Below are 26,022 nucleotides of genomic sequence, written 5' to 3'. Positions count from 1 at the left end.
CCTGTCTCAATACAATACCAACTAGGTGGTTCCTCCAACTTATCAAAAAAGTGCTGCACTCAAGAGTTCGTTCTAGACATCCATTCCAGACTGTGGTTCATGTGTGTATATGTATATTTACCTAATTGTAGTGTACAGGAAAGGAGCAATGCTTGTTGGGTCCTATCTCCTATTCTCTAATTTTCTGACATACTGTTATATTTTGTCATTGGAATTTTTCATACTCTGAGCCGTTTGTTTGACTGCATGTCATACTCTGTAAACAATTGACAAAACTGGCTATGTTGTCATAGTCTGTTTGGGACTGGTCGGTCAGAGTAATAGTCATGACTCTCTATGTAAGTCAATTCCTTTCCCCTACTTATTCAAACATTGTGTAGATATTATATACTATATCATATTTTTGCTAGTAACCACAAGGAAATTTAAAGAACGGAATACTAAACGTTTTCGTCTATTAAGACATTTTCAAAGTACTTTGAAAATGTCTTAATAGACGAAAACGTTTAGTATTCCATTCTTTAAATTTCCTCGTGGTTACTAGCAAAAATCTTTATTCACGTGTTTTTTGTGATTACTGTTGTATACTATATCATATATTACGTTGTGTCTACCCATATGATGAGTTCTGTATGTTCAATAAATGATATGTAAGAAATATTGTATAAACTGTAGCATTTTCTGACTTCACTTATATTCTGTTACATTATACTAATTTATTCAATAAGTAATGAGAAAATATCAGGAGAGACACTATTTATTTTCATAAGCTTACAAAACTTTGTTTCCTTCAAAATAATTGCCTCGCGCATCAACACACTTCTGCATGCGTCTCTCCCAATCCTGGAAAACCTCCTTGAAGTCCTTTACAGTAGTCCCTTCAGGTAACTTTCTGATGCCTCTTTCAGCTCCTCTGTTGTTGTTGTTGTTGTCGTTCCCTAGACTGTCTGTCCGAGCAGTCCCGTCTCCCCAAGGAAGGCCACAGCCGAAACTGGGTTTTCCCACAAATCCTTTATAGAGTGTATGTTGTGTTGTTTGCGTGCATGATTGTGTATAATGCAGTCTTCCATTATGTGTTGTATGGTATGGGGTGAAGTGTTACATCGTGGGCAGCTGTTCACAACACGGTCGTCCAGCCTCTTCTGGTAGCTTAGAAGTGCTGGGTGGTGACCGCATCGCAGTCTGGCCAAGTGGACTCTGTCCTTTCGTGGGAGAGAGGATTCAGAAGGGTGGATATCAGGGGGTCTGGCATGCAGCAGTGTGTTGTCTTTCAGTGTGTTAATGGAGCGGTGAGTGATATGATTATGAATATGTTTCCGGAGGCTGGTATTTGGTGGTTGTGGAGGAAGAGAAGAGAGTATCTGTGCGTAATAAAGGTCTTTGGGTGTAGTTTTAATGTTTCTTGGTGTGTGTGGGTGTTCTGCTATGTAGTGTAGCGGGTGCGATGTGTTTGTGGTGGCTGCAGCAAGTGTTTGTGTGCCTCTCATGTCGAGGTGGTCCTTGACTTTGAGGACTTTTGTTTCATGGTGTAAATGGTCTGTAGGTGATGTATTTGTGCAGCCTGTAATTGTTTTTAGGGCTTTGTTTTGTATGATTTGAAGGGTGTTGTGGTGTGTCTCACTGAGATTAGGAGCCCATGCAGGACTCGCATAATTCATCACTGAGCGTATGCATTGTTTGTATATTGTTATATTAGTTTCTTTGTTTTGTCCAAATGTTGTTCCAGTGATTGATTTAAGTGCGTTAAGTCTAGGTGTGCATTTGTTTTTTATGTTTGTGAGGTGTTGTTTGAAAGACATGGATGTATCGTATGTTACACCAAGAATTTTCGGTGTGTTTGTGTGTGGTATTAGAGTGTTGTTGATGTAGAGATGAGGTATGTATTTGTGTTCTTTTGTCCAGTTGGTGAGAAGTGTTGCTGTAGATTTGGTTGGAGCTATTTTGAGTCTGTTTGTGATGAACCATGTGTTGAGTGTGTCAAGGTAAGGCTGGATTATTTCTGCAGCTTTGTCTGTGTTACGATGTGTGCATGTGATTGTTATGTCGTCTGCGTAGGAAGAGATTTGTATTTCTGAGGTGTCTGGCGTGGGTAAGTCATGCATGTATAGATTAAATAATGTGGGGGATAGAACTGAGCCCTGTGGTACTCCGTTCTTAATGTTTCTGATGTGCGATGATTGGCCATTATATGACACATGAGCATTCCTGCCTGCCAGATAATTGGCCAGCCATCTTTTGGTGTTATTGTGCATGTCTGTGTTATATATTTTATTTGTTAGGTTGTGGCGGGGGATAGCATCAAAAGCTTTACTAATGTCCAATGTTATAAGAAGTGTTCTGTGGTGGGGCCTATCTGAATTGATGCCATCTAAAATTCTTTGGGTGAGGTTTGTCAGAAGAGTGTTTGTGGAGTGTAGTGGCCTAAAACCGTGTTGTGAGTCAGCAAGGGGAATATATGGTGTGACAAGTTTAAGTATTAGGCGTTCAATGACTTTAGAGGGGGTGCAGAGAAGTGTGATTGGGCGGTGCGATGTTGGGATTGTTGGGTCTTTGTTCGGTTTTGGAATGGTGATTATTTTACCATGCTTCCAGATGTCGGGTATAGTGTTGTGTGAATAGCTGTAGTTTGCAATGTTTGTGAGTGCGTGTATACCTTGTGGTCCAATGTGTTTTAGGTGGATGTTGCTTATGTTATCAGGGCCACAGGCAGATGAGTGCTTGAGATTATGTTCCCCTGAGGCTGTCTTTCATGCGTGGGAATAGGAAGAAGTTGCAAGGGGCTAGGTCAAGGCTGTAGGGTGGGTGTTGTACCACTTTCATTCCCCTGTCAGCCATCCAGGTGGTCACCAGTGTTGACTTGTGGCATGGGGCATTGTCCTGGTGGAACCACCACTGATCGCTCCTCCACTGCTGAGGCCTCTTCTTCCTCATCTTCTCCCTGAACCTTTTCAGAACAGTAAGGTAATATTCCTTATTGACGGTTTGATCCTGAGGAACCCATTCAACATGAATGAGCCCCTGGGAGTCAAAGAAAGGAATGACCATGGCCTTCTCTTGCGACCTGCTCATCTTTGCCTTTTTGGGTCTGGGGGAGGTCGCATGCTTCCACTGAGCACTCTGACAATTGCTCTCAGGGTAGTGAGTGAATGCCCAACTCTAGTCGCAAGTCACTACTCTATTCAGGAAACCTGAATCAGTCTCTATCATTTCGAGAATGTCAGTGCAACATTCCAAACGAAACTGCCTCTGGTCGTTGGAGAGGATCTTTGGCACAAACTTGGCACAGACTTTGTGGAGCTTCAGATCTTTGGTCAGAACTGTCTCTACTGTGCCAATACTAATACCAACAGCTTCAGCTATCATCCTCACAGATATTCGACGGTCTTGCATCACTTCCTCAATGTTTTCCTCCTTGAGTGCACTTTTCGGTGCTTCAGATCTGGGTTCATCCTCAACCTGTTCATTTCCTTCAGAAAATCTGTAAAACCACTGATAGAAACTTGCTTGCCTCATCTGTTTATCCCCATAGGCCTCCTTTAACATTCCATAAGCTTCTTGTTTGGTTTTCTTAAGTTTAACACAAAATTTGATGGCGTAACGTTGCTCCATGTTTCCCTGCATCTTGACAAGTGTTCACAGATCGGCAAACTGAATCAGACTGGTTCCACCATGTTCACCGCTGCACTCAGATCTACAAATATAGAAAGTTGCCAGTTAGTCATTTTATAGAATATTATATGTACTTCACCATGAAGTAGTATTTTGGTCAAATCATATTTAATGTCTCACCTGACATTTTCTCATTATTTACTGAACATACCATATAAGTTAAATTCTGTAATATATTTTCAGGTCTATTTGTGTTTGAATTGATTAAAGCTTGGGAGCAGCAGCCAAGTCTCTTATTGTTATTTCAATTTAATCAACTTAATAATGGAAAAACTACTAAGGCTCATCTGGAATTGGACCCCAACTAACTGCAGCGTAGGAGTGGAAACACTGGTACAAGACTTTCTCCAACTTCATACAAAATTGTAGGGAAAACGCACCTCACAAGCTAAGAACTCTTGTGAACTGTGTTAGTCATAATGTTTATGAGTATATTGAAGAATGCACTAATTGTTTATGATTCTGCCATTTCTGTTTTGCAAAAGTTGTATGTAAAGACACCCAATGAAATATTCACCAGGCACTTGCTCGCAACTTGTCAACAAAAGTCTGGTAAATCTTTAGATGAGTTTTTGAAAGAACTACGTAAGTTAGGTAAAGATTGTAACCTAAAGGCAGTTAGTAGAGAACAGTACAAGGAAGAGTTAATTAGGGATGCCTTTATTATTGGTCTAACCCCACCTTTGATTTGCCAGGCGGCTTATGATCAGGCTTATTCTTTAGACTTAGCTCAATGCAATGCCAGCTCTTACAGTCCCAACTCCTCAGTTTGTGCACACTGCCACTGTGGTGACCCCTGATCATGTATAGACACCATGGGATGATACTGCGAAGAATAAACCTATGCCTGAGGAGTGTGTGATAACTGCCACTCTATCTGTGACAAGTAGATGTTGTTTCTGTGGAGGACTATGTCATAGGTGTACTACTTGCCCAGCTCGAAATTCTACCTGTAATAAATGTGGCAAGAAAGACCATTTTGCTCGTGTATGTATGTCCAAGATGCCAGCACCTACAGGTAAGACCCCTACAGCTATGTTTGACTCCTCCCAGCTATTGGTCCTTGGCACTATCTCTGGCACTACTTTCCCTCAAAGTCTCCATCTAGCAGCCACCTCAACAATAATTAATGGGTGAAAGTTAACAACACTTGTCGATTCCTGCAGTGATGACAGTTACATAGATGAAGAAGTTGTATGGACTTAAAACTTCTAATACATCAAACTGATAAAGATGTCACTCTAGCTCAGAAATCATTGCACACTAACTCTCATGGTTAAGTCGAAGTTGACTTAATACTACATCTTAATGGACAAACTTATCCATCCACTTGCCTTGCACTAATGAAGGATTTGTGCTGTGGGGTACTATTTGGCCAGGACTTCCAAAAATAGAATCAGTGTGTACCCACTGAATATTGTGGACCAAAACCTATACTCAAATTACCTGATACTAACTCGTATTGTTCTCTGGTGGCAGCTGCTGTAGATAAGCCTTCTCTTTTCCAACATTTGTCACCTAACTGTAAGCCAATAGTCACTAAGTTGTGAAGTTACGGAAAGATGACAAGGAATTCATTGAAATGGAAATGAACCATCTGCTTGCTGAGGGTATTATTGAAAATGGTTTATCCCCATGGAGGGCCCAAGTTGTATTTGTGAAGGATCCAATGAATCGACATAAGAAAAGGATGTGTGTGGATTACTTACAAACTGTGAATCTATACACAGATGTAGATGCTTATCCATTGCCAAGAATTGACACTATGGTGAATGAACTCTCAAAATACCATGTGTTCTCAACTTTTGACTTGAAAAGCGCATATCACCAAATTCTGCTGAAAGAATCGGACAAGAAATACACTGCTTTTGAGGCCAATGGACACCTATATCAATTTTGTAGGGTTTTCTTCGGACTGACAAATAGAGTAACAGTCTTTCAACTAACCATGGATAAGCTTGTGAAAGAAGAAAACTTACAGTGTGCATTTCCATATCTTGATAATATAACTATCACTGTCCGTACTCAAGAAGAACACAACAGTAATGTACAACACTTTCTTGAAGTCGTCACTAAGAAATTTAACACTTAATGCTAAAAGATTATTAAGTCTGTGCACTCCATTAATATCCTTGGTTACTGTGTAGGAAATTGGGTTATAAAGCCTTATCTTGAGAGGCTCTATCCACTACAGAAACTCCCACCCCTCACGAGTCAGGGATCTTTGAAGAAGGCCATGGGTATGCTTGCTTACTATGCCAAATGGATACACAATTTTTCAACCAAGGTTCAACCATTAGCAAATACAAAGAAATTTCCTTTAGATAAAGAAGCTTTACAGGCTTTCAATCTGCTCAAGTTAGAACTTGAAAGAACAACATTATACTCAGTGGATGAAAACTTGCCTTTTAAAGTCAAATGTGATGCTTCTAAAGTAGCTATCTCAGCTGTACTTAACCAGGGTGGGAGACCAGTGGTGTTCATGTCTAGGACTCTACAAGGAAGTGAAATATGTTATCATACTGTAGAAAAGGAGGCAATGGCCATAAATGAAGCTATCTGAAAATGGGGTCACTTCCTTGCTAGACAAAATTTTGATCTTATTACTGACCAGCATTCTGGAAATGCACCAAGATCAAGAATATCAAGATCAAGGAGTGATGGATGGAGCTAGCTGCCTTCAGTTATACAGTACATTATTGCCCTGGTAAAGAGAATGTGGTTCCTGATGCCTTTGCTTGAGCCTTCTGTTGTTCTACTGTCTCTGTGTCATTTACTCTCGCTGAACTACATGAGGGTTTATGTCACCCTGGAGTGACTTGCCTGCCACACTTCGTGAGATCTAAGAACCTTCCCTTTTCTACTGAGGTCAGGAAGGTTTGTGCTTCCTGTAAGGGTTGTGCAGAGATAAAGCCAAGGTTCTATAGACCTCAAGAAAAAAAACTCATCAAAGCAACTCAACCAATGGAAAGGCTAAGCATCAACTTCAAAGGACCTCTTCCAACCACCTCACACAATCCCTATATACTTACTATTGTAGATGAATATTCTCGTTTTCCTTTTGCTTTTCCACATCCCAATATGAATATGACAACTGTAATCAAATGCCTTGAACAAATATTTAGTCTATGTGGGATGCCTAATTATATTCATTCTGATCTAGGAATGTCATTTATGTCAAAGGATCTTAAAACCTACCTCACACAAAAAGGGGTTGCTACAAGTCAAACTACTCCATATCACCCAATTGGCAATGGGGAAGTGGAGCGGCTCAACGGTATTATAGCTGGCCTTCAAGTTGCAAAATCTTCCCAATCAGCATTGGGAATTAGTACTTACTGATGTAGTGCACTTTCTTACATCCCTTCTGTCTACAGCTACAATGTCACACCACAAGAATGTTTCTGTTTTTCCACATTGCTCTTCTTCTGGATGCTCTCTACCCTCATGGCTCATGACACTAGGTCCAGTATTATTGAGAAGATTCATTAGAACTAACAAAAACAAACCTCTGGTTGATCAAGTTGAACTACTGGATGTTAATCCAACTTATGCTAATATTTGACATCAGGATGGACGGGAGTCAACGGATTCTGTTCATGATTTGGCTCCTTATTCCAAGAACCAGGTTGACTACTCCCCTACTGGAAATCAGGAATCATCCTCTTCTACACTGTCACCAGAGGCTGTACCTACTGCAACACTCCTAGAAGTTCCAGAGAACACTGAACCTTGCCAAGAGGTTGATGTAGAGGCAAGTGCGAGAACACCTCTAGTATGGGGGTCAACCCATGTGTCACAGGCTCCGGACAGATATGGATGGGCTTGATAACCTATGGAGTACTTTCTTTTCTTTTCTTAGGGGGGAAGAATGTTATATTTTATCACTGGACTTTTTCATACTCTGAGCCATTTCTTTGGCTGCATGTCAAAGCTTTACAGAGGATTACAAAGGTGGAGCATGTAGACAGGAGACCTTTTCATCCATAACTAGGTCAGATGTGAAAACAAAATATATATAATAATGATAGATAAAAAAAAATTATAATATAATAATAAAATATATAAATGCATAGGTAAAGTTAAATAATAAACAAACAGGTAAAGAGTAAATAATAATAAATTGACATATAAATAATAATAAAGAAAATCAAGCAAATAATAAACAGACAAATAATAACAAATAAACAAATAATATAAAATAAATGGCAGTCATTACAGCATCTTGCTTAGATGTTTATCTAAACAAAGCTTCGAACTGATCTATATTGCACTGCCTCTGCAGGAAGTTTATTCCATTCATGAACTACACAGCTAGCAAAGTTATTTCTACCCACTTCCAATTTAAATCTATTTCCTGACAGTTTGAGACCATTATTTCTTGTTGGATTCTCATTCAGTGTAAAAATTTTGTCACTTTTGATGTCAATCCCCTTTAGAATCTTACAGACCTATATCAAGTTACCTCTGAGTCTACACTTTTTTAGGGGAAAACAGATTCATATGTTTTAGTCAATTTTTGTATGATTTATGATACCTGGAATCAGTTTTGTGGCTCACCATTGTACTTTTTCCAATCTGTCAATGTCTTTAATGAGATTTGGTGACCATACGGAAACAGCATATTCCAAATGTGGATGAACTAACGATTTATATAGCTTGTTAATGAGAGGTGAACTTTTAAAGTCAAAAGATTGCACAATCAGTCCTAGAATCTTATTTGCTTTCTCAGAAGCTGAAACACACTGTTTAGATGATTTGAGATCTTTACTGATAATTACACCAAGATCCTTTTCACTATCCACTTTTCTTAACGAATTTCCAAATAACTTGTAATCATACTTACTTTTATTCTTGCCTATGTGCATTACCTTGCATTTACTTGTGTTAAATTTCATTAGCCACTTTTCAGATCATTGCTGTAACTTATCTTAATCTTCTTGAATGTATAATTGATTTAAGCGATCATTTGCCAATCCACACAATTTTGTATCAGCAGCAAAATTTGAGACAATAGATTTTAGTCCATGGTCTATATCATTTATATATACTACGAATAGAAGTGGCCCAAGAACAGAACCCTGAGGAACTTCACTCATAATATTTTTCCATCTAGAAGTTTTGCCATATAAAACTCTCTGTTTTCAATCATTCTACCAATTTCTAGTCCAACTTAATAGGCTACCACTTACTCTGTGTGAAGCTAATTTATTAAGTAGCCTTTTGTGGGGGACGGTATCAAAAGCTTTTGCAAAGTCTAAATATATTAACACTATATTCTTTTGTCATAATTTGAGATGACTGTGTTGTAGAATTCGAGTAAGTCACACAGTAAGTTCATCTGAATCCATGCTGGCTGCCATTTATCAGTTACTTTCTAAATGATGTTCAATAGCATCTCTAATGATAGTTTCCATCATTTTTCCTATGACTGAAGTCAAGCTTATAGGCCTGTAGTTATTTGGTTTCTTTTTGTCACCTTTTTTGAATATGGGAGTAATGTTAGCTAGCTTCCATTCTCTTGGGACATCTCTGGATATGATGGATTTCTTGAAAATAATTTCTAATGGAACAACAATCTCATTTTTCATTTCCTTTAAGATTCTTGGATGCCAACCATCAGACCCTGGTGTTTTATTAACTTTGAGTTTCTTTATACACCTTTTATTTTTTTCTTTTGCTATATTTACCGTAGTAAGTTTTCCCTAGACTTTTCACAGGTTTCAGTGTTTAGTTCACTTTGAAGTGTTTCATTTATGAATACTGAGCTAAAATAGTTGTTTAAGATATCACACATTACTTTGTTTGAATACTCAAGTTAACCGTCAGCAGATAATGGTGGGCCAATGTGATTCCTAATAACCTTTTTATCTCTAATGCAACTATAGAATTCTTTGGGATTCTCTTTAGATTTATCAGTGATATTCACTTCATATTGTTGTTTTCGTTTTTTAGTGTTTTTTAAATCTCTATATTATTATGTGACTTTGATATTCATTAGGTTCATTGTTATTTCTATATCTGGTGTTTTCCTTGACCCATTGCATCAATGTGTAATCAATGGTCATTTCCAGTAATGTTTCCCCAGTGATCTCCTCCTTTTTAATAAATTTTTCATACATTTTTGCTACTGTCCTTGTAAGGGATACCGGTCTAAAGTTTGTTGGATTTTCCTTGTCTCCTCCTTTGTATATTGGTACAATATTTGCATTTTTCCAATCTTGTGGTACTTTTCCTTCTTTACCTAGTTGTATTATATGGGAAGGGAGCTATGCATCAATTTTTTTCTTAGGTTCATTGTTATTTCTATATCTGGTGTTTTCCTTGACCCATTGCATCAATGTGTAATCAATGGTCATTTCCAGTAATGTTTCCCCAGTGATCTTCTCCTCCTTTTTAATAAATTTTTCATACATTTTTGCTACTGTCCTTGTAAGGGATACCGGTCTAAAGTTTGTTGGATTTTCCTTGTCTCCTCCTTTGTATATTGGTACAATATTTGCATTTTTCCAATCTTGTGGTACTTTTCCTTCTTTACCTAGTTGTATTATATGGGAAGGGAGCTATGCATCAAATTTTTTCTTAAAATCTTCAATAGTATTTGCACACACTGTTTCTTTATCTAAGTTACTCCAGGTATTCAGCACTCTGTGTGGGAAGCTATTCTTTTTCCGACATCTTTTACAGTGATCTTTTTTGAGTTTTTTTTTCATGACCTCTTGTTTTTCCATTGTCATTTTTTAGTAAATCATTCCTATCAAGTATTTCCATTCCTTTCATGATTCTAAATATAGTCAGTAGATCACCTCTTTATCTTCTCTGCTCCAGTGTTGGTAGTTCCAATTTTGATAACCTTTGTTCATATATTAATTTGGAAAGAGCTGGTGGCAACTTTGTCGTTGCTCTCTGTATTCTTTCTAGTTTCCTTATATTCTTTTTAGTACTGGGTGACCATAGTGTTGCTGCGTATTCCAGTTTTGGTCTAATCAATGTAACTAATATTTTTTTAATCATTTCTTCATCCAAATAATCAAATGCCACTTTCATTGACCTTAATAGGTTGAAGGTTTCTCCAACTATTTTGTTTATATGTTTATCCGGTGTCATGTCTTTGCTGATTATTACTCCAAGGTCCCTTTCCAAGTGCACTTTCTTGATTTCTTCTTCACCAATTTTATAATTTTTTGAAATTCTGTTTTTACTTTTTCCAAACTCCATTATGCTACACTTCTTGATATTGAAGTTCACTTCCCACTTTTGAGTCCATTTCCAGATTTTGTCCAGGTCTGATTGCAATGAATCACAGTCCTCTTCTGTTCTTATCCTCTTCAATATTTTTGCGTCATCTGTGAAGAAATTCATATAACATTCAACTCCATCCATGTCATTTATGTATATCGCAAACATGATTGGAGCCAGCTGTTTTTTTTTTTTTTTTTTTTTTTTTTTTTTAGTCTCTTCTGTAGTTATCCTTTTTGAGTTTCATTGCATGTCCTCTTGTTTTTCCTCTGTCCCATTTAAATAGGTCCTCTCTATCAAGGCATTCTTTTACTTTCATAATTCTGTAGATGGTTATTAGGTCCCTTCGTTCTCTTCTTTGTTCCAGGGTTGGTACAGTAATTCCAGTTCGGCCAGTCTTTGTTCGTATGTTAGGTTTGCAAATGTTGGAACCAACTTTGTCATTGCTCTTTGTATTTTTTCTAATTTTCTTATATTCTTTTTTGTACTGGGTGACCATATCAGTGCTGCATATTCCAGTTTTGGCCTTATCAGTGTTTGTAATATTTTCTTGATCATTTCCTTATCCAGGTATTTAAAGGCTGCCTTTATTGATCTCAATAAATTGTATGTTTCTCCGACTATTTTATTTATATGTTTATCCAGCAACATGTCTTTGGTGATGATTACTCCTAGGTCCCTTTCAGAATTAATTTTCTTTACTTCTTTTCCATCAATTTTACATTGTCCTGTTATTCTCTTTTTGCCTTTTCCAAATTCAATTATACTGCACTTCTTGATGTTAAATTCAACTTCCCATCTCTTGCTCCCCTCTGAGACTTTGTTCAGATCCTTCTGCAATGAGTCACAGTCTATTTCGGGGTTTATTCTCTTAAATAATTTTGCGTCATCTGCAAAGCAGTTCATGTAACTATCAATGCCCTCATCCATGTGTGTGTGTGTGTGTATGTGATTCACCTTGGTCTTTGAATCATGTATTGGACCCGGAAGAGAGCTCAGAGCTCATATGACAGATCTATGGGTAATGCTGTGACCTTACACGCACACACCCCCAACTCCCGGCCCATGAGAGCTGGAGTAACGACTTGAAGCGTAGTGGTACTGAAATTATTTCAGCCCTGGGCGGGATTCGAACCTAGACTGCCGTAGTGACAGTTGGGGACTCTACCAACCGTGCCACTAAGTCGTGTATTTACCTAATTGTAGTGTGCAGGAAAGGAGCAATGCTTGTTGGGTCTTGTGTCCTATTCTCTGATTTTCTAACATACCTACACTCAAATTCATGTACAGTTCCAACTTAATCTATATCCTTGATTTCCAAATGTCATATTTAGATTTGAACTCATGTATTTTTTTTAACTTGGGCTATATCACCTTTTAAGCCATTCCACATATGCATCTACGAGGTCCATTCAAAAAGTATCCGACCTTGGTCCATAAAGAAAAGATTTGTGTACATTTCAAAACTTTTATTCAATCACCTTCAAAGTACTCCCCTTGGGAGTGCACACACTTCTCCCAGCGGTGCTGCCACTGCTGGTAACATCTCTGGAATGCCGAAATTGGAATGTTGTAGAGCTCTGCCGTCGTTTTTCTCATAATTTCCTCTCTCGACTCAAAGCGCTTCCCTTTAAGGGTTGTTTTCATTTTAGGGAAGAGCCAGAAGTCACAGAGTACCACGTCTGGAGAGTAGGAAGGGTGCCAAACAAGTGGAGTATTGTTTTTGGCCAGGTAAGCTTGGATCAGGTGGGCAGAATGAGCAGGTGCATTGTCATGGTTGCGCGCAGCCCACATTTGCGGTCGTTTTTGTCGCACAGCATCGCGAAGGTGTCGCATAACTTCCAGATAATACTCCTTATTAATTGTTTGTCCTGCTGGTGCATATTCATGATGCACAATACCACTGGAGTCAAAAAAACATGTCAACATTACCTTGACGTTGCTCCGAACCTGTCGTGCTTTTTTTGGTCTTGGTGATGTCTGATGCTTCCATTGTGATGACTGAAATTTTGTTTCCGGGTCGTATCCATACACCCATGTCTCATCACCAGTGATGATGGTCTTCATGAAGTCAGAATCACTGTTAGCACAGTCAAGCAGGTCTTGTGCAATTTCCAGGCGGAGTTGTTTCTGCTGTTCCACCAGCAACTTTGGAACAAATTTTGCAGACACTCTTCGCATGGCCAAATCTTCAGTTAAAATTGTATGAACTGATCCTGTGCTTATTCCTACTTCTCCGACAATCTCGTTGATAGTTATACGACAGTCGTCCTCCACTATTCGACAAACATTCGCAATGAATTCTTCGTTTCTGCTGGTGGATGGCCTGCCAGACCGTGGCTTGCTCTCAACTGAGGTTTGTCCTTGCTTGAAGAGGTTATACCACTCCTTTATCTATGTTATTCCCATGGCTTCATCGCCAAAGGCTTGCTGAATCTTCTGGATAGTTTGCACTTGCGTATCACCAAGCTTGTAGCAGAATTTAATGCAATAGCGCTGCTCGATGCGCTCCGACATGTTGCGTAAGGACGATAATCTGACAAGTACGTACTGGATGACTGCACTCTAGCCTTAACAAGTGGGAACTGGCACGCACTACAGCTTTTAAAATTTCCACGCATGCACAGTAAGGGTGCCGTCAGCTGCCACAAACATGGATTCCTGAATGGTAAATTATTTTTCCTTTTATGGACCAAGGTCGGATACTTTTTGAATGGACCTCGTATATGGAAAACTGTATTCCTTCATATTGTTTTGATGTGTTTATGTATGTGTGAGAGAGAAAGAGAGAGAATTTGAAGTTAGATATGATAATTGAAGAATAAGTGACAAAACCCCACAAGCATTGCTCCTTTCCTGTATGCTATCATTAGGTACTTGTAAATATATTGTCTACTTGTTCTTATCTGTCAATACACACTTGTCCAGACTAATATCACTCTCATGACCACCCATCTCTATAGCTTATTACAATTATATTCTATCTTTTGATGTAATACGAAACTTTGAGCCCACAACATTTTCAACAACAAATCACACTGATCACCTATAACTTCTAGAAATCCATGTTTTTAACACTGCTTTCCTTTTATCTTTTTAAGTTTATAATCAAAACCCTCATTGTGATCCCTATTCAACAGGACATAATTTTGTTTCTCTACAAATCCCATCCTGTTGGTGTATCTAAACTAAGTGACCATATCTCCTTTTTCCCCTTTTGCAAGCTGTCAGACACATGACACTGGACAAACATATTAATAAAATAGTCTGAGAAACCTTCAACCTATTAAAGTCTATTTGGATGAAGAAATTATTTAAAAAAATGTTAGTTACACTAATAAGACCAAAACTGGAGTACACTGCAACATTATGGACACCCAGTACTAAAAAGAATATAAAGAAATTAGAATACAATGAGCAATGACAAAGATGGCACTAACTCTCTCCAAATTAACATACAAAGATTGTCCAAATTGGAACTACTAACTCTGGAACAAAGAGAAAGAGATCTATTGACTATTTATAGAATCATGAAAGGAATGGAAATCCTAGATAGAGATGATTTATATGGGACAACGGAAAAACAAAGGGGACATGAAAAGAAACTCAAAAAGGATAATTATAGAAGAGATCTTGGAGAAAAAAACAAAACAAAAAAATAGCTTCCCACATAAAATGGTGGGTACTTGGAATAAATTAGATAATGAAACAGTGCGCGCAAACACTATTCAAAATTAAAAAAAAAAAAAAAAAAAAAAAAAAAAAAAAAAATTATACTGAAAGATATAAAGACAGGTCACCACAAGCATAGCTCCCTTCCCGTATAATACAACTAGGTAAATACAGTTACACCTTAACTGAAAATTGGCTCTGTAGGCTTGATGTCCATCTAGTGATCACCCCACACACCTTTCCTGGTTTTTCTAGTGTGAATTCCAAACAGCAGCAGCATTAGCAAAAGTTGGTCTGAGAATTTTTAGCATGTCTTCATCAAAGAAAATAGGAGAAATTGGAATTCATGTATATCAGGCTTCTTTACTATATGATTATCTAGCAAAGTTCTTTCTTTTTTTAACAAGACCCAGATTTTTTTTTTTCTATTTGTCTCCTCTTAATCTAAATATTTATTTTGTTTTATGCTGGTTTTCCCCCTTTTCAGTCATACTGTACTTTGTCAAAGCTGTTTTAAGTGCATGGAAGCAACTGCCAAGAGATTTAAGGAGGATCTGGACATTGTCAGGATATGTTCACTGTTGCTGTTCACCAATGCTATGCTCTATATGAAACACTGGGTCATACATCCCACAGACAAGAAAATTACCGAGAGATTATCCAAACACAGGTTCTTTTCAACTTTCTCCATCCCCTTATATTGTAAAAATCTTTGTGCTAGTCATGAGTGTAAGCATAAAGAAACAAGACGAAGACCAGTTCACCAAAGTAAAAAAAAATTATCCCACTTATGAAATAGGGGGAGACAAGCTTGAGATATACAGTCTAAATCTTGGTAACCATGAAAATAAAACCTTATTATGATCAAAACTATCCTTTGACTGGGCACCACAAATGAAAAAAAATCACCTGTAAATCAGCTGTTTCCACAATGACCAAGGGAAAAAATATGCATGTGCTTTTGTGTGTGCATGTGCATGTATATTTGCATATGCAATTTTCCCAATGAAAGGCAATATTTCTATGCACTTGCATTAATGTGAATGTACATAAATGATCATGCATGCTTATTATAGGAAATATAGTGAATGTCTATGAATAATGTATATCTTTATGTGTTTGCACTTTTATATAGGTTCAGATATACATGAAGTGTGTCTTTTCTATACATTTGAAAACTGAAGGTATAACATCCTACCATCAATTGCTCATATTGCACAAGCCATTACAAGATCAATCATACTTATGTGCCTAGTCTTATCTGGTCTCACTAGGAAACTGCACCAAAAATAAACTGTTCAAGTTGATATATTACAAAATGGTAGATAATGTTCATCTACTCACAAATGTACATGTCTTCACCTGATTTCTCTTACATAAAAAATATATAATTTTGTGTGGGACTAAATAGCAACTTCATAAACTAATATTTTCTCCAAATGTATGCATGGCTGTTTTCAAGTGAATTCACAATTGGGGAAAAAATAAAATAAAATAGAACAATTCAAATTTCAACATAAATCAATCCGAAAAAGTTAACATCAACTTCATATCAAAGACTAAAATAATGCAGTGTCTACCTAGTACTGTCATTCACTAAATTGTTTAAGGTCCTTCTACTGGCTGAAAATAAATGCTAACACAGAAAATATAAAGATGTATACAATCAATCACATTCTTACTGAAAAATATTACATAACTTTGTTGAAGACATTTTGATAAAAACAGGGTCAAACCAAATTAAACTATGACTTTTACTTACCAATTCTTATACATACATACATACATATATATATATACATATACATATATATATACATATACCAAAGGCTTTTTTCCCCTTACAAGGGAGGTAGCCAAAAAACAAAGGCATAAAATCCACTCCCACCCATTCCATCCCCACATACTCCACTCCCATCCACTCCCCTCCCTCCCTCTTATACTGCATAGAAATCTAAACACCTTTTTTTTTTTTCCAAGAGTCCTACATCATGTACAGGGAAAATGACACAAAGCGCTTACTTTCTAGCCTTCTAACCTCTACAAGAGGTTAATCCAATCACAGCAAAACATACCCTCTTTCCTATTGCATTGTGCCTTTTATCATGGAATATCTAGAAAAGCATACTAAAAATATTTGTCTGAATCTTACCTTCTCAGTTATGAAAAACTTTTAACAGATGTGGCAGTTGTTGGAAATCAGTCTACATACAAAGGTTCAATTCTTGATCCATTCCTACATACAGGTTTGCCCAGACTGAAGCCACTGTGCACATTACTAAGACATAATGGGTTCTCCATCTTACAAACAGAAATCAACACCATGAGAAAACAGAAGTCTTGAGTGAATCACAGTAGACTTTTCTTGCTAAATGCAGCAGTTCTGATACACAAATCTTGAGCTGTACAAATTGTTGCTATATATGAGGACTTAATCTTACCTACTGGTGATACTGTATTTAGTAACATAAAAAAAGTAACCAAATTTGAAACACAGTATATAAGTCTTCTTTTCATTATCACGCATTCATATACATATATACATATACTGACATATATCTATATATATAGTTTATCCTTTGACTATATAAAAAGATTTGAATACTGTGAGCATTGCAAAAACACTGTAAAGTTAGTAACCCCAGTGAAGGAATGAATATTAATGATGAATGGTGATGAGGAAGAAACTGCTGAGGAACTGCCCTCCAGCAGCACTTCACACTTGGTGAGAGGTCAGTCAGGTCGCAGAATGTCCTTCTTTGGGATTACTTCAATGACTAACACCTGAAACAAGAGGGAATATATACTAGCTCAGGAAAGGAAGAGTATGCCTACACGAGTGGCCTTTATCCCCTTGTAAAAGAGGTAGCTAGGTTAAAACATGCCTTGATTCCTAACATGAAAAAATACAGAAAGGGGAAATGAAAAGGAGAAAGGGTCAAGAGAAAAATACAGAATAGGGGAATGAAAAGGAGGAGGGTACAGGAGGAAAATATAGAAAGGAGGAATGGAAAGGAGTAGGGAGAGGGAGGCTTTTTCAATAACCCAATGTCATAAGTAAGGCAAGATGAAAACTTTTCCAGGTGTTCCAAAATAAAAAAAAAAAGGACATCAGACTACTTTGGGGAAGGCTCTACAGGAAGAAAAGCACCTCCCTAACATCTTCACTTCTCTGCAAAACTGAAACATGTTAACTTGTAATACCAAACATTGCCTTTAAAGATTTTCTTTAGTTTCATGCCAATGATTTTATTCAGTTTACATGGAAATGTGAGGTATCAATCAAAAATAGTCTTATTCCATTACCCCAATATCAATTTAATAATCTTGTTCTGAATTATACCAAATAATCTTCATATCAAGAGAGATCTCTGAAAGCTAATAGAATTAAGTTTCTTATAAGTGAATGAAATCTGAGTACAGAACCTTTTCTCTTCTGTCTAACCATTTCCCCCCTTACATCTGACAACTTTCAGAGAGAGTCAGTGCAATGGGCTGACTGATTGACCAGACAATCTGTCTGAACTAAGCGTAGTGGATTATGATGATTTTCTCATACTTCCAGATGTTGGGTAAGGTCGTGTGTAAATAGCTGTAGTTTGCAATATTGGTGAGTGCATGTATTATGTGTGGTCTGAGGTGTTTTTGGTGGATGATACTTGTTGTCTAGACCACAAGTGGATGAGAGCTTGAATTTATGGATTATATACTTTGTCTGGCTATCTATGAAGGATGCATAGTCTGGGTCTCTGGTGAAGTCTTTCTTATATCAGATGATGCATCAGTTTTCAGGGTGAGGGATGAGATGAATTGTCTGTGCAAAGTTATTTATGAGAGTGTTTGCTTATCTGTTTGGAGGCAGGGTGACTCTTATTATATTTACCTACAACCACTCCTCGTTTAACGACGACAATTGGGACCAGCGCACCGTCGTTAACCGAATTGTTCGTTAAGCGAAAGTGTATACATATACGTACATGTACTGTATGTACATTGTCCAGCAATACATGTATCTTTATTTTTGTGTATTTTCCCTCTTTTATACAGTACATTAAAGCTTTATTTACTGTTTATTTACGGTGGTTAGGTTCCTAAAATTACCGTATATGACCAAATCCGTGTATGCTGACATTCCATATTGAATACCGGGGTATTTTTTTAGTTTCGACCATGGGCGCAATATAGCAATAGAAAATTAATTATTAATTTTGTAAATTAAAATGTATCAACGTAATATGCAATTTTGTGGGCGGAAATGAAAGTAAAAAATACCATGCTACAAGAAAATATGCTAATGAACGAAGTCAGTATCATAGGATCGGGATGCCATCTTGTCTTCTGCCAACGTCTCTCACGACGACGACAACAAGGACGAGCCGGATGACATTTAATTTGCAGGTAATGATTTATCAAACACAGGTTAGGTTAGTTTAGTGTAGGTTAGATGAATTTATCATCCTTTCATTTCTTCGACATCAGCATCTATCATAACAAACATGGTGTACCATTCGTCCGACATGACTTCGTTACTTACGAAATTTGTTTTTGCACCTTTTTTTTCGCTCACAAAATTGCATATTACGTTGATACATTATAATTTACAAACTTAATAATTAATTTTCTATTGCTATATTGCGCCCTTGGTCGAAACTAAAAATTTACCACTATCGGTATATATTGTACCCTAGGTAGTTTTTCCAACTTGCAGGATGGTAATGTAGACCTAAGCTTCAGAACACTACCTCACAGCTAATATCCACCGTACAAGTTCATTTATAACATCATACAAATTTGCCTCAGCCAACTTAATTATCGTACACGACGTCGTAACTTCGGGAGATTTACGTTAAACGAATATTGGTATGTCTTAAAGCCCGTCTTTACTCCGAGTTGTCGTTAACCGAGTAGGTCGTTAAACGAGGAGTGGGTGTAGTTTATATGGGAAGGGAGCTATGCTCATAGTGACCTGTCTGTATCTTTCAGCATCTACAGTGGCCGCAAAAAAAAATGTTACATTTTCACCGCAAATAAAAATGTTACACGCGGCGCGACGTAACAAAAGAATTCTGGTCTGAGCCACAAGTGTAGTGAGCGGATCTAGCTATGATGTAGTCCCCTCCCTCAGCCCCTATACCCCTCCACCGCAACATCTCACACCTCATGAGCCCGCAGAGCTCGTCGAGTAAAGATTGCCCATACGCTGCTCTCAATCACGCCATTTTTTCACTCGACACCCAACTTTGGCCGCCTATATTTCCACTTCCACCAGGCACAATGGTTAAAAATCAACTTTCCCTGGAACAGAAGAGCCGGGCCTTGTCCCTGATAGAACAAGGAGTATCTGTGATACGCGTGGCGGCGGAACTGCAAGTGTCAAGAATGACCGTTTACCGCCTGAAGAAAGCTGGTGATGCTCTGCCCCCGGCAGACCACGGAAGACATCAGCACGCACAGACTTCATTCTAAAGAAAGAAGTGAAGGCAGACCCCGGAATAACAGCCTTAGAACTGAAAGAAAAGCACCCGAAATTGCTCCAGGACGTCACAGTGAGAACAGTGCAGCATCGACTACAAAAGGACCTAAAATTACCATCACGTCGGGCCGCCAAGAAACCTCTGCTGACTGATAAGATGAGGAAGAAAAGGCTGCAGTTCTGTAAGAATAACCGACACTGGACATCAGACGACTGGAAGAAGGTGATGTTTAGTGATGAGAGTACGTTCCGGCTCATCAGAGGAACTTCAAAGCTGGTCCGCCGCCCCAGTAATGTCTCCCGCTACGACCCAAAATACACCGTCAAGACTGTTAAACATCCTGACAGCGTGATGGTGTGGGGCGCCTTCACTGGAAATAATGGTAGAGCTGGCTTGTATTTCCTCCCCAAGAACGTCACAATGAAGTCTGCCAACTACATCGAGGTTTTGCGAAACCACATGCTGATTTTCTGGCGGATCCATGACTGCAACTTTTTTATGCACGACGGAGCCCCAGTACACAAGTCCAAAGCAGTGAAGGATTTCCTGGAAACCAACAAGATTGATGTTCTGGAGTGGCCTGGTAACTCCCCTGACCTGAATCCCATCGAAAACGCATGGAATCAGATGAAAAACATCCTGGAGAAGGAACGACCCAGCACCATACCCGACCTGAAGGAGGCGCTGAAGAAGCACTGGGCCTCGATGGACCTACAGTATTTCGCCAACCTCGCCACTTCGATGCCCAAGAGGATCGAGATGGTGATCAAGAATAAGGGCCACATGACCAAATATTAATTTTGTATATATAATGTAAGCTTAAAAGGTAAATAAAACCCATTTAACATGTACTTTTGTGTTTAGTTATCCAAAAAATCTTAGTGTAACATTTTTTTTTGCGGCGACGGTAGTTTGTCCTTAAATTCTTGTATAGTTTTTGCACACACTGTTGCCTTGTCCAATTTGTTCCAGACATCTACCACTCTGTGTGGGAAACTATTCTTTTTCAGATCTCTTCTATAACTATCCCTTTTGAGTTTCTTTTCATGTCCTCTTGTTTTTCTTTTATCCCACTTTAATAAATCTTCTCTGTCAAGGACTTCCATGCCTTTCATGATTCTGTAAATGGCCAGTAGATCTCTTTTTCTTCTTTGTTCCACAGTCAGTAGTTCCAGTTTGGACAATCTTTGTTTGTATGTCAATTCTGAAAGTGTTGGTGCCATCTTTGTCGTTGCTTTTTGGATTCTTTCTAATTTCTTTATATTCTTTTTTTTTTGTGCAGAGTGTCCATAGTGTCACAGCATACTCTAATCTTGGTTTTATCAGCGCAAATAATATTTTCTTTATCATTACCTCATCCAAGTAGTTAAAAGCCACCTTTATTGATCTTAGTAAATTGTAGGTTTCTCCAACTATTTTGTTCATTTGCTTGTCTGGTGACATGTCTTTGTTAATATTTTAATTAATCCTAGGTCCTTTTCTGAGCTAACTTTTTTCACTTCCTTTGTACCAATTTTATACTGCCCTGATATTCTGGCTGTTCATTTTATACATGGATGGGATGGTGCAAGAGGTGAATGCAAGGGTAGTGGGTCAGGGGATTGGAGATGGTTAAAGAAAATGGAGAAAAGTGGGAGATAAGACAGTTGTTGTTTGCTGACAACACTGTAGCAGGATCAGAGGAGGGATTGAGGAAGTTAGTGACAGAGTTTGGGAAGGTGTGCGAAAGAAGAAAGTTGAAGATAAATGTGGGTAAAAGTAAGGTGATGAGATGTACAAGGGGAGAGAGTGACAGCAGACTAGAAATGAGTATTAAAGGGGAGAGAGTGGCGGAAGTGGATAGCTTTAGATACTTGAGTGCGAATGTTGCGGGAAAGGGAGAAGTGGAGGTGGAGGTAGAATGTAGATTGAGAGAAGTGAGTAAATGCCTTGGTGGATTAACCCCTTCCATACGGTGCCGCACACGTAGGCGTCATGAGGAGCAAGTGGATTCGCGACGCTGCCATATCGGCGTCTTGATTATATTTATTGTAGTCGCCCCTGTGTTTTTACATTCTCCCAAATGCGCCCTGAATCCCATTCTCTGTGGTTTTCAAAATTCGCGGGTGAAAGAGAGAACGATCGATATAAGCGGTGACTATATTTTATGATGCGAGTATTATTACGACACGTCATACGGCTGGCATTGGCTGCTGCCCGCGAGATTTAAGTCCCGTACTGAAGTGGTTAAAAAGTGTAATGAGGAATAGACATTTGGGAACGGATGCTAAGAGGAGACTGTATGAAGGAGTGATTGTGCCAACAGCACTGTATGGGGCAGAAACATGGAACATAAGAGAGGAAGAGAGGAGTTTGAATGTATTTACCTAGTTGTTTTTACCTAGTTGTATTTTACGGGACAAGAACTATGCTCATAGTAACCTGTTTCTGTATCACTCCACATCTAGTTTGTTCTAAAAATCTTGTATAGTTTTGGCATTCACTGTTTCCCCGTTTAGTTTGTTCACAACATCAATCACTCTGTGTGGGAAGCTATTCTTTTTCAAATCTCTTCTGTAACTGTCCTTCTTTAGCTTCTTGTGTCCTCTTGTTTCTTTTCTGTCCCATTCTAATAAGTTGTCTCTATCAAGAACTTCCATCCCTTTCATAATTCTGTAGATAATTAGCAAATTACCTCTTTCTCTTCTGTTCCAGTGTTGATAGATGTAATTCATCCAATCTTTGTTTGTATGTCAAATTTGAGAGTGTAGGTGCCATTTTTGTCACTGCTCTTTGAGTTCTTTCAAATTTCCTTCTTTTTTTTTTTTTCTTATTAGGTGCCCATAGTGTCGCAGCATACTCCAATTTAGGTCTTATCAGGTTAATTACTATTTTCTTTACTATTTCTTCATCTTTGTAGTCGAAGGGCACTTTCATTGATCTTAATAAGTTAAAAGTCTCTCCAATTAGTTTATTGACATGTTTATCAGGTGTTAAGTCACTTCAGATAATTACTCCTAGGTCCCTTTCTGAATTGACTTGTTTGACTTCCTTGCTACCAATTTTATATTGACCTGATATTCTATTTTTGCTTTTTCCAAATTCCATTATACTTCATTTCTTTATGTTAAAGTTCACTTCACACTTCTGATTCCATTCCCATATTTTGTCTAGGCCTTCTTTTAGTGATCTGCAGTCTCCTTCTGTGCTTACTCTCTTAAGTAATTTGGCATCATCTGCAAAAAAATATATGTAACACTTCACTCTCTCATCCATATTATTTATATATATGGCAAACATTAAAGGAGCCAATACAGAGCCCTGTGGGACACCACTTCTTATAACTTCCCGGCCCAAGTTATCTCTAAATACCACTCTCATTTTTCTCCAACTTAAGAAATTTTTCATCCATTCTAGTAGCTTACCTTGTATTCCTGCTATTATTTCAATTTTTCTTATTAGCTTGTTATTGTGGAAAAGCGTACTGGGCATGGGATTAATGTGAACTAGTGCCCGCGTGGTGTACTGCATGCCCGACCCCCAGACACCTCCCACTACAAGGACCCCTTTCATACTTACAACAAAGCTTCCTTTATGTATGTGTGCTTACAGCACCTAGCACCTTCGCCCACACCCCAGTTGCTCTGTAGACCTCTTGGGTACTTGACATGACCCCTCTGTACGCATAGCCTACCGATTAATAAACCCACAAACCACACAACCTGTTTCACTGCCGCCCTTGCAACATGCTTGCAAAGATGGCACAGTGAGTAGGATCTTGCAATTGCAAGCATCATTGCACCGTGCAGTGGTGGAACACAAGTGCAGTTTGGTAATTGGTGGTGTACAAGTGAATGAGTGCCAATACGTGACAATACGCGATCCGGTGGTGCTTACGTGAATGTGGTGTTGCAGGAATCCTGCAAAAGTGTGCACGTCGAACCGTGCAGTATCGTGCAGTGCAGTTTAGCAGTGGAGCCCTAGCGTGCGATGCGCTTCGGCGGACCCCTAGAGGACCGAGCAAAGAGGCCTTTTATTCCAACCCCTTGGATACGGCGCTTTGATAGAGCGTCCCCTCCCCCGACGCAACCGTGACCCACATAATGAACGCGCTTACGTCACGCCACGCCCCAGCTGACTCACGTAGACCGCACCCCCAAGCCCGGTCCATTGCACAAAGGAGCGATTCACCCTCTTCGCAAAACAGCGACGTCGAATTACACGCCCCGCCCGCGCTCACGCCAAATGTGACGCTTCCGCGGGATGGCGGCAACGACGCCGTGCAACGCCTAGCAGGGAGCATAGTGGTGGTCCGAGAGGAACGGAGGGAAGACCGTGCGAAAATGGACACAATGGCGGAGGCCCACCGGGCGAAAATAGACGAAATGGCGGAGACCCTCCAACAACTAACCCTCGTCGCCCGCACGCCGCCCCCTCCATCGAGCCCTCCGCCGACTTTGCCCGTCCCGGCCCCTCCTGTCGCTCGAACGCCGCCCGCCCCCCTGCCGCCGGGCAACCTGACGGTCCCACGCCCGCCACCGTTGCAGGCCGACGCCCAATTCCAGTCGTTCCTGTAATGGCGCCGCGGCTGGGCCGACTACGCCGCCATGGCCGGCGTCAATAGGATGCCGCACGGCATACAGCTTATACAACTCGGATCGTGCTTATCTCTCGGCAGACAGGTGATCTTGCGGAACTCGCTGGACATCCCCCACGACGCCCCATTCTCGGCCGACGAAGTGCTCGACCGGCTGCAATCTCACCTCCGAGACTCGCGAGTCGAGGCCCTCCGTCGCCTTGACCTGTTCCAATGCAGGCAAGAGGACGGCGAGTCTTTCGATGACTTCTACGCCCGCGTCAAGGGCAAGGCCCGAGAGGTAGACCTGTGTGCCGTAGGCGCCGTCGCTTGCGCGGAGGCCCAGATGAAAACGGTCATACTCATGGGCGTCCGGGAAGAACTCGTACAGCGCATCAGCTCCCTCCCCACAACCACGTCACTGCAGGAGGTAGTGACCCACTGCCGCTCGCACGAGTCGGCAAGGGAGACAGTCTCGGACCGCCAGGGCAACCCGCAGGTGCGCGCCGTTTCGGCATATAAAAGTGCTCAAGACCAGGAGCGCGCACCCCCAACTCAACCGCCTCCTGCACCCTCCTCACGACCTGGCGACACCTGCCACAATTGCGGGACCAAGGGACACCGCCCTCACACCCGCCAGTGTCCTGCCAGGAACGCCCGATGCCGCGTCTGCGGCAAGAAGGGTCACTGGGAGAAATATTGCAAGTCGTCCAAGGATCGGGACGAGAATCACCACGGGCCGCCAAGCCCCGGCGCCCCTGCGCCTCCCCCTGGGAAGGCTGGCGCATGCCGAAAGGTGTCCGACGGCTCCGGCCGCTCCCCGACACCTGTCAACATTCGCATCCGCTTCGGGAACGTGTCCTCGAGCTTGCTTATGCTGCCGGACACGGGCGCGGACGTCACAGTGATAGGTGCGCGGCACCTGGGCACACTGGGGATATCTAAGGCTAGCTTGCAGCCGCCAACCTCAGCGCCGACGTACATGGCCGACGGATCCAAGATGCCCCCCGCCGTGGGACGCTTCCAGGCCACTCTGACGCTCGGCGACAGAAGCTGCACCGCCGACATACGGGTTCACGAAGGGGTCAAAACCCCGCTCCTCTCCTTCGGCCACTGTCGGGAGTTGGCTATAATCCCGCCCGACTTCCCGAAGCCTATCCTCGAGGTGACGTACGCAAACAGGTGCGCCGCGCTAACACTTCCCTCTGACAGCTCGCCAGCCGCCGCCCGCGACTACTTCCTACGGGAATTCAGCGACGTGCTGGTCTCCAAGGATGACCTCCGCTCCAAATCCCTTGGGAAGATGGTGGGTCCCCCCATGCGAATCCACCTGAAGGCCGACGCGGTGCCCTTCGCCATCCACACGCCCAGGCCGATACCGTTCGCGTTCCGGGATCAAGTGAAGGAAGAACT

The 26,022-nt window shown here is 40.3% G+C and overlaps 1 protein-coding gene across 2 annotated transcripts in view; it reads right to left on the bottom strand.

Annotated features, from left to right (window-relative positions):
- The window catches only part of LOC143039858 (cysteine-rich hydrophobic domain-containing protein 2-like), a 151,471-nt gene that overhangs the window by 53,420 nt on the left and 72,029 nt on the right, over nucleotides 1-26,022 (bottom strand). The window contains exon 4 of one of the 2 annotated variants that reach the window (XM_076210118.1): nucleotides 15,674-17,364. The exons of the other annotated variant lie outside the window; for it this stretch is intronic. Within the exon in view, the coding sequence (XP_076066233.1) occupies nucleotides 17,314-17,364 (51 nt within the window). The 3' untranslated portion in view covers nucleotides 15,674-17,313. Of the gene's footprint in view, nucleotides 1-15,673; nucleotides 17,365-26,022 lie in introns of those variants that run through there. 2 annotated transcript variants of the gene reach the window in all.

The sequence above is a fragment of the Oratosquilla oratoria genome, chromosome 27, assembly GCF_046742065.1.
Source record: "Oratosquilla oratoria isolate Oo_2021 chromosome 27, ASM4674206v1, whole genome shotgun sequence".
Taxonomy (NCBI): Eukaryota; Metazoa; Arthropoda; class Malacostraca; order Stomatopoda; family Squillidae; genus Oratosquilla; species Oratosquilla oratoria.
The sequence above is the reverse complement of the archived record's forward strand: the minus strand, read 5'-3'. Positions and strand labels throughout refer to the sequence as shown.